General features: G+C 33.3%; 1 protein-coding gene across 1 annotated transcript; it reads right to left on the reverse strand.

Annotated features, from left to right (window-relative positions):
• Positions 1 to 5245: 5245 nt before the first annotated feature.
• On the reverse strand, positions 5246 to 8035 carry LOC115701300 (transcription factor TCP13). The gene is made up of 2 exons (XM_061103003.1): positions 7593 to 8035; positions 5246 to 7054 (listed from the first exon to the last, which is right to left on the reverse strand). The coding sequence occupies exon 2, from the start codon at positions 6879 to 6881 to the stop codon at positions 5586 to 5588; it is 1296 nt and encodes a 431-aa protein (XP_060958986.1). The 5' UTR covers positions 6882 to 7054; positions 7593 to 8035; the 3' UTR covers positions 5246 to 5585.
• Positions 8036 to 10579: the final 2544 nt, after the last annotated feature.

A 10579-nucleotide genomic window follows, 5' to 3' on the forward strand; every position in this document is an offset into this window, starting at 1 on the left:
GTGACACCCATGAAGTTCAGTATCTTGGTGATCACCGTCAGCCATTGCTCGGCTTTCATTACATCTGGACCTCCCAGGAATACCGGAGGTGCCTGCTTCCGGAACCGCTCATATAAAGGTTCCAATCTATGGGCCGCCACCACTATCTCGGCCTGGGCAGCAGGGGCAGGTGCCACTGGAACTACGGGCACCGGGCCGCAGGAGCACCCCGCCGTCTCAACCTCCGAATCTCGAGGTCTTGTTCTTCGATCCGGGCTTGCATCTCCGCAAACCGAAACTCCCGGTTCGGGGCTCCCCGATCGGCCGGGGAGCTCGGGCAGCCTGTGGCGGGTTCTCATCACCCCGGCCACGAGCCCTGCCTCGGGGACCTCTACCTCGGCCCCTGGCAGGTGGGGGAAACTGAGCTCCCTGTCCTTGGTTCGACCCTACGGAGTTGCCCTGACTCCTGGTAGTCCGTCTGGCGTCCATCTAGTTAGAACCGCCTGCGAAACCAAGAGTTGGCATATCAGGTCGTATTCAAGGCGCGCTTACTAATGCCGCTTAATTTGGAAATTAAAAACGAAACATGCGCCTATTCTACTATCAGGCTACTAACATGCTTCCTAACAGGCTTTTCTTTTTCATAACTGAATAAAATAAACTACTAAAGCAATAAAGGCTTACTGAACCGTGAACCGAGCTAACTGCTGATGATGATTGTACATGTCGTGACGATCTTCGGAAGACAACCTGGCGGCTCTGATACCAAATTGTAACACCCTAACTACCTTAGGCGTATTACGTGATTTTTTTAACGTACTGTGCAGCTCGTTGCTAATCAACGAGGTTTATGGAAAAACGTGATTAATTAAAATTTTGCTTTTTGATTAAACTTGTAAAACATATTACAAAAGACTCGGGATCCCGATTTATAAAACCATTTACAAAAGTTTTAACTGTTTAACTATTACATCAAAATAAAAGTCGTCTAACGACAGTTACAAAAATTCAGCCCTGCTGTCCCGAGGATCGTACGCTCCAGGCCTAACCGCCCCGACATGTACAATCTCATAAGCTCGCTCACGGTCCATCAGCAATAGCCTTGCCTTTACCTACACATGAACATAAACTGTGAGTCGACAGACTCGCAAGAAAAGCATAATAATATCATACATAAAACTAACTGCCGTGTCCAACACGATACTGAGTCCCGCTACTGCCATGTCCAACATGGTACTGAGCCACTACTGCCATGTCCAACATGGTACTGAGTTTTGAACGTTCATAGGGACGGTACTATTGACAAGTATCCTCCTGATCGGTCGAACCTGGTCATACTCATTATTGGTCATACTCCAGCCTGTACCGACGGGATAGGTCAATAAGCACCGAACCACCAACCAAATGTCGGCTGATCGGTCGAACCGGTCATACTCATTCTTCGGTCATACTCCACTGTACCGACGTGACAGGGTTGGATGGTTCGAAGCCTATATACATAACTAATGTAATCTAGCAGGCTTCCTACATGCACGCTAAACATGTAATCTACATATGCATACCGTTATACTAATCTTACTCCGGATTCCGATTTCGTGTGTGTCTTGGCCAACCCGACCGGAACCGAAGCCGAGCGGCGGACATCGGCTCCTAAACCATAAAAATCACAACGCTATAAGTTGACACGCTAAATCACTTCCCGGGACTAAAACTTGGAACTAAAAGTTTCCCTATCGATAAAACGCATGGCAATACCCCTAAAAACCTAAAAACGAGGAAAACTAGGGTTCGGAAAAATTCCCCAACCCAGACGTTGCCCAACCGAATTCCGGCTCGGGAATTATCGAACCCTCATCCGAATTCGGATGCACAACCGAATTCCGGTTCCTCAGCAAAGAAACCAAATTTTTCATAACTCGACCAATTCAACCCCAATTGGTCCCAAACTTTCCGTACCGCTCTATATGCCCCAAATAACCATTTAAAGGCAACAAATTCACCGAACTCACGAGACAAAATTCACCATTAAAGACCAAGCTTTGAGTTCCAAAACTCAAACTTGGTTAAATCCACTAACATGCAATTAAGCTAGATCAAACCTACATAAAAATGCATAACTAAGCCTTCCGAAAACGAAAATAATCAACCACAGCAAGCAATTTACAGATTCAACATATATTTTCAAAATTCATGCTCTTGAACTAAAAAGACTTCAAAACTTGATTCTAAGTAATTATCATGCATAAACTAACTTTAAACTACTTAAAATAGCAAAGTAAATCCATAGAAAATAACAACCATTCACAACAGCAAGTATCACAACAATTCACATGCAACCATCACTTTTTACACATTTTTTTCAAGAAATTAAAGAAGGAGAGACAAGAACCAACCTAGCTTGCAATGGACCTTAAGAGATGATGAATTAACAAGCCAAAATCAAAGGAGAAAACCCACTCCTTGCTGCTCAAAGCTTGGCCGAAAATGGAAGGGAAAGAAAGAGAGAGTTTCTTTTTGAAAATTCTATTTTTTTGCTAAGTGTGTGAAAAATGAAATAAAAGCCATAAAATTCCATTTTATTCAGCCAACAATTAAACAATTAAACATTTCTTTTTCATTAATAATTTCACTAGAAGACAAAATACTAATGGGGCAAAAAGACCATTTTGCCCCTCCACCATAAAATCACATAAATCATACTAAAGGGGTATTTTTGGGAAATTCTAAATTCCCGGCCATTCCCGACATTCCCAATGTCTAAAACCCGTCCCCAAACTACTAACATACTAAGTTGTGATTTCTACTGAGCCAAACGCCGAGTTCCAAAATACCGGACACCGGAAATGCAAAACATAAAAACTACTGATGACATAATCATGCATTTCTGAATTCCATAAATAACAGTAATAAATTATTTAAATAGCTATAAATAATTTCATAATTAAACATAAACAACTGCTAATTTCCAAATTAACTAAGCGGGCTTTACAAAAAAACTATATTTTTAATATATATAAATTCATAACAGAGTGGACATAAGTAAATCTATATTTTTTTGAATGGATATTAAAGCTATATTAAAAACTTATTACAAAGAAGAGAGAAAAGATTACCTTGAAAGCGAAGAAAAGTTGTTTCTTTCCTTTTCCTTCCTTAAAGGTTTAACCTTTGAGCTGATTCCTTTTTTTTTTATCAGAGGGAGTAAGGAGAAGAAAGGAGAAGGCTTCGCTGTTACAGTAAAGAAAAGGAGAAGAAAGAAGAACAGGGGAAGAACAGGAGGAAAAAGAAGAAAAAGAAAATGGGGAAGAATGTAGACTTAGACGTATTATCAGAGAATTTTTGTGGATGTATGTTCTATTAAAAACTATATTTTTAATATATATAATTCATAACAGAGTAAACATTAGTAAAGCTATATTTTTGTGAATGTACAGTAAAACTATATTAAAAACTTATTATATAGAAGAGAGAGAAAAAATTACCTTGAAAGCCAAAAAAAGTTGTTTCTTTCTTTTTTTTCCCTTAAAAGTTTCACCTTTGAGCTGATTACTTTTCTTTTTTTTTTTTATGAGAAGGGAGTAAGGAGAAGAAAGGAGTAAGGAGAAGAAAAGAGAAGGTTTCACTGTTACAGTAAAGAAAAGGAAAAGAAAGAAGAACAGGACGGGAGAAGAAAGAAAAAGAAAAGGAAGAAGAATGTAGATTTAGACGTATTATCAGAGGGTTTTTGTAGACGTAAGTTCTATTAAAAACTATATTTTTAATATATATGTATATAAATTCATAACAGAGTGGACATAATTAAAGCTATATTTTTTTTTGAATGAATAGTAAAACTATATTAAAAATTTATTAAAAGGAAGATAGAAAAGATTACTTTGAAAGTCAAGAAAATTGGTATGGTGTACATTGATGCCTAGCAATATATAATCTATAGACAATAGACTGTATGCTGAAACTATTGACAGGGTACTAAATGAGGTCATATGCTTTTTTTGTAATAGTAACGAAATGTCATTTCAAGGTAAATAACATGCATGTCCTTTTCTTTTTACCATTAATAACCATTGATATCAAAATATATCTATATGTATATGCTCATCTAAACCCTAGAAGTCAATATCTTTTAGTTTCTTTCCCGAATTAATTATTAGAGTGGATCGTCGATTTCTTTTATCCGTTTTTCACATATCCTTACCCCTCTCCAGCTCATCTTGTGTTGTATGAGTTGGTTTGTTGTTTAATTACACCGTACGTACACATATATACGATATATCATAAATGAATTAAGATTAAGAGATAAAATAAGAGACCTCATTTCTTCTCTATACACACTTCTGTAAAGCCTGTAATGGATATATGTACCAACGGTCCACATGTAATTTTGTGAGCAGACAGGGCAGAAAAGCTACTGTGCACATCGAGACACTTCGAAGCTATGTAATTATACTATATATAATAGAAAGAAACAATATATCTATAAATGTATGTGTATGTATATATTATGAAGTCCAACAGTAACTGGAGCTGTAATTTTCGTAGACTGGAGTCTTTCCCCCCCAAAACCTTTCGTTCATCGTTTGTTTGTATACAATATTTTATCTTGTTGGATCTTGTGCAAAAATATAGACAATTCTCTGATCATGATCAGCAGTGTACTGATTTCATCACTCCGAAAAAGAAAAGCCTTCGTTTCTTTTTTCGATCCCCACCTGTATTATTTACTCCTCCTCTATCAACAGTTTTGAAACTCTGTCCAGATTCTACATAACTTTAATCTCTACATTTTTCTCGTCTTATGTCCATCGGTTCAGAGAAAGTGATCAGGCATGTCCCAATGATGTTTCCAAATCCGATACCTTTTATATATATATATATATATATATATATACATGTGTGTGCATTTTTCTTCTTCTTTTCTTTAAACTAATGGTGTCACTAAGTGATAATAAATATCCTATCATATATATTTTAATTTAATAAATAATATAATAAAGGGCTAATTACTATTCACAACTAAAGTTGAACACGCTATGATCGATACATATATAACTATACATACATAATATTTATGGTGTACTAGTGATAATTAAATATGTACATTACATATATGACAAACGCATGCATGTAGTGATCATATAATATTTTGTATGTATATATATATACCATTAGACCCAGTGATATAGGATAGCATGACTTTTTTAGCATACTCAATCAATTTGCACACGTATTATTTACTTACAACAACCAATAAATGCAAAATTACAGCTGAAGGAAAAGATCTGATATGAATTGATGAACTTCTAGCTAGTTTCAAATTCAAACACTTTGAAGAAAACAAAATTAATTTAATACAATAAGTTGATCACACATCTTATAAATAAAACATATATAAGAAATCAAAAATATATATATAAAATTAAGTCTGCAAACCGGTCTGAGTAAATAATAATTAGTAGAAATGCATGCCCTCTAATTATAATATATGTACCTTTCCCTTATCCATATATATAGTGATGAAGCACTTTATTTTCTTGAAAAAGGGCAGGGAATAAGCTGGTTTTTGTAGTACTTTGAAGAAGAGAGAGAACTGATGAGATGGATCCCTATTAATCCTTATTTTGGTGATGATGGACAAGCTTGTTAGAATCACTACTCGTAGCACTAAAGTGGAGTGGTAAGGTAGCTCTCATTGTCTGATGAGGATTATTATTATTAGGGTGCATATCATGATTTGGCAAGAGCCCACTTTGTGGATTGGAATTAAACATCTGATGAAAATGGTGTACTTGTCTTGGATCATGATGAATCTCATCCGCCGCAGCAGCTTGAGTAGTATTGCTTGTAGGGAAATAAGTTTGTGTTATTGTAGTATTTCCAGGAGGGCATACCAAGAACTGAGACCCAGTAGTTGAAAGAGATAATGTGGAAGGCTGCAAAGACATTACATGATTCAAATTGTGAAGATGATGATGTTGTTGATGATGATGATGACTATCAGTTTGAGATGTGAAACCACCGCTGCCTAAGAAAGACAAAGGATAATTCTGAGGCTCCCAACGGTAACCACTTGGTATGGTATTATTGTTAATCATACCTGGGAAAAAAGGATGACTTATAACATTTTGTCTTTGATGATGAAACAGATTACTGTTCTCTCCTTCATTACCATTATTATTTGCTTCTTCTTCTTCTTCTTCATCTTCTTCTTCTTCCTCTTCTTCTTCTCGTTCTTCTTTCTCATGATCATTATTACTTCGATTTCTTCCTACCTCTTTTGATTTCCCTCTCCAAACAACATTATCTGAAGATGAATTATTATTATTATTATTACTATTACTCCAAAAATTAGACCCGGGCAATCTGCTGGAACCAACATTCCATTCACTACTCTCATTGTTGATGTTCTTGAATCCTTCTTGGTGTTCATTATTAGATTGATTATTGGCATTCATAGCAGCATTACTGGCTTCTAAACCGCGAGGCGTCAACAGAGAAAAGTTACCGGAAGGTGGCATTGGAAGAGGAGGGAGTTCATCAATTTCATCTTTAGCAGCATTGAGCAACCAATCAACCACTTTGCTAGGTTGGTTAAGGCCTAATCGATCTTGAAGGTCGTACAATTGAATTGCAGTTGGTACTGATAACCTCACACGCCTGTCTCTTAACCCTCTTATGGTGCATACTTTGCTATGCCTGTCTTTTCCTCCAAAAACTCGAGAAACTCGAACAATTCTAGGATCCTTCAGCCTTAACCATGGCGTGCTTGAGCTAGCATTTGTAGTAGTAGTGGTATTAGATGATATTGAAGCTAATTTTGTAGTGATTTTTCCTTCTTTTAAGTTGCCTTGATCATCCTCTCTTGGAGGAAAATCACTACTGCCGTCCTTGGAATTCTCAATCATATCTTGTATAATGTGATTTTCATTATTGTATGGTAGAAATAATTTTGTAGAAAAAAATTAAAATATATATATATGCACACAGTACTCACTGACAAATTACCACAATAATTCCTTCAGGAGTTATATATTAAGCTTTTCACTTCTCTATCTTCGCTTCTTCTAGTCCTCACGATCTGTATAATTGGGATACACACAATAATTATAAATATAAAAATCTCAAGAAAATGCATTCGAAGATTAGGTTTCCTAATTCATACAAATTAAGAGAAAAGTGGATATACATGATGAGCTCGATCGAGGGAGAATCAAAAAAATAAATAATCGTAATATGTGTATTTATATAAGATAAAATTTCATGTGCAGATTAAGACTTGCTAAATGAAGCAAACCTAAAAGTATTTATCTCAACAAAAATAGTATTATTATAATAAGTATAAGATTTTGTATATATAGTTAACTACAATGAGACTAATAATTAGTAAATAAAATAATGTGAATTTTTTTTCCATATATATATGTATCACTCTCATGCTACAATATGTTTATAATATGTGAGTATTTGGCCAAATTAAGTTAACTTCAGAGCTTAGATTTATATAACAAGAGTACTAGTGAGGTGATTAAAAACTTTTCCCTTAATTTGAAGAAGAGGAAGAAGAAAGAAACATTATCCATTACTGTAACCCAGATTAAAACCAAAGCAAAACTTACATGAACTCTTATACTCTTCACTTGCCGTGATTCTGAAATTAGCTAGAGATGGCAGCTTAAAATGGTGGTTTCCGAAATTGCACCGAAGAGAAGCAAGGATATAGGGTTTTCTAATTTACACACTAGTGATGATGATATGTATGCAGTTGACCTCTAATTTTGGTATAAAATGATCAGCAAACTCATGAACCATTGGAACTCCCAATTGGGGTTCTTATTTAAGTCTGGATTTTGTGTTTCAGTTCTACAACCAATTTGAATTCTGAAAGAATAAACTGTTTGAAAGAAGCATGGTTGAGAAAAGGAAAAGATGCCGGAATTCAACCGACCATGCTCTCCATCGAAAGATAAAGCTAAGGCCACTACGCCTCCACGTGGCATATCTCTCACTTTCGTCTCAAATATAATTAATACATATGTATTTACACACATAGCTGCTATGGAATATGCATAAATATTTATATATATAATTATATATGTAAAATGTTAGGTTGGGTGTGTTTAATAATTTATATTTTATATATGAGCTTACCAGATACATTTTCTTTAAAAAAAATTATGAATGGTTTATTGTACTGATGATTAAATTTAACACGTGTTATTCGCGTCTGCTTTATTTTTTTTTAATATAATTATTTTGAAATTAGTTTTCAATAATATAAATTGTTTAGAATTTCTAGAAAATAGGTGAATTATTTACCATATATATAGAAGGTTATATTAACAAATAATTTTTTTAGGTGCTAAAACTAGAGCATGCCTCTACTCTACAAATAGAAGTTATTATACTCATCCTTCTAAAAAGAAACTCAATAATTATATATTTTATTATTATAATTTTACTCTTACAAATAAATAAGGCTAATTAGTAATTTTTTTTTCCCAATTTTAACATATACTAAATCGTACCCCTTGAACTTTTTTGGCCGTTAAAAATTCTTCCCGAACTATTGAGATTGTTAAATTTAAGGACTTTTGTCTAATTTTAGTAAAAAAATTCTAACATGGATGAAAGTTCAAGGGACATGATTTAGTACATATCAAAGTTTGAGGGGCATGATTTGGTAGATATCAAAGTCTGGGGAGCATGGTTTAGTACATAAACAATTACTGAAACAGTAAAATTGAATGAAATTAGACAAAAGTCCTTAAATTTAACAATCTCAATAGTTCGGGGGAATTTTTAACGGCAAAAAATGTTCAGGGACACGATTTAGTACATGTCAAAGTTCGGGAGAGAAAATTACTAATTAGCCAATAAATAATTACAATATTTCTTTTAGAAAGTCAGTTGTTATAGTATGGTAAAGTATTAAGATTTTTTTAAAAAAATAAAGTGATATAAATGCAATAACAATGAGAGTGCATGGCGTCTTTAAAAAAATAATAAAAAAATAGTCCAATATATAATTAAGAAAAGTGTTTTTGATGGCTAAATCATTTTAAACTGTCGTTTTACTTGTATTTAACTCTTTAAATTCAAATTTAGTAGTAAAATCTTCCAAACTACTGCACTAGTAGTAAATTTTAGGTGTCATCCCGTTAAAGGGTCAATATAAACTACTTATGATTACGCTCTTGTACACATGACACGTTTATATTAGTAAACCTAATATTATTATTAAAAAAATTATTTTCAAAATTTATTTTGAAATTAAATAAAATTATAAAAATTAAAAATAAAATATATTATAAATTTTGAAATATTAATTTTTGTATTTTTTAAATAATAATATTCGGTGTAACAATATAAATATCACATATATATACAAAAAGTGTACATAAGTGGAAGTCTATGTAAGTAACTAACTGTAAAAAATTGATGACACCTTAAATTTGTTACCAGAAAACTCTCAAAATTTGAACTTAAGTCCAAGTAAAATAATATTTGAGAGAATTTAACCGTAAAAATCTCTTAAGAAAAAGATTGAAATAGAATCTTTCAAGTTTTTTTTTTTTTTTAAAAAAAATTATTTTTCTTGTGAAGGTTATATGAGTATATATAAATCTATAGCATTTTAAAAATGGGACCATAGTAAATATAGTTATATGCTACACAAATTTGAAAAGTGGCGAGCCATGCTTTATCGACCATTACAAAAGTTTTTTTGCAAATGAATCCTTATCACATGGGTCGATGAGTGCACGCCTTCATGAACACATGTGAACAAAGCCTGATATATATATATACATATATATATATATATGTCTGTAGCTCATGAAAGTTATACATATATATATATCCAAATGATTTAATTAAACATATGTATATATGGTCGAAATCCAATTATATATATCCTTCCTTGTGTATTATTTATATATGAAGATATATTATATATACATAATCTAACATAAAGTATTTGGTAATAATTTGAAGCCGTAGAGAAGAAGTGATGAACATGAGTAATTTGTCATACACGAAAATTCCTTGATACATAATTAAATCATTTAAGTTGAATAGTAATGACCCATAAAAACATATCCAGGCAATTTGTTTGAAAAAGACAAAATGTGGCCAATTAAAGAGACCGTTATGAGAGAGAAGAGATAATACACACATAATAACTACAAAAACTCTCTCCAAAGAAAAGAAGAGAAAATCCAGAGTTAGACAAGTCTATTTCATGGGTTAGAAAAAGTTGTGGTCTATACTTAAGAAGGTTGTCATCTTGAAGTGTCCGATAGCTACTTCAGATAATGAAAAGCTATACGTAGGGGAGGGACCATTATTATTATTATTATTATTATTATTATTATTATTATTATTATTATTATTATTATTATATATTGAAATTATATTAATTTTAGATGTAAATTAATACAATAATAATAATAATAATAATATACCCACTGAAATAGGAAGAGGACCACACAAGTTTGGTGGTCAGAGAGATATGCATGCAGCAATTTTAGACTTGAGAACCTAACAGCTGACACTCGTAATGGAATAACTATTTTTCAAAACCCAGAAAAAGAAAACAAAAGAG

Source organism: Cannabis sativa, chromosome 8 (assembly GCF_029168945.1).
Source record: "Cannabis sativa cultivar Pink pepper isolate KNU-18-1 chromosome 8, ASM2916894v1, whole genome shotgun sequence".
NCBI lineage: Eukaryota > Viridiplantae > Streptophyta > Magnoliopsida > Rosales > Cannabaceae > Cannabis > Cannabis sativa.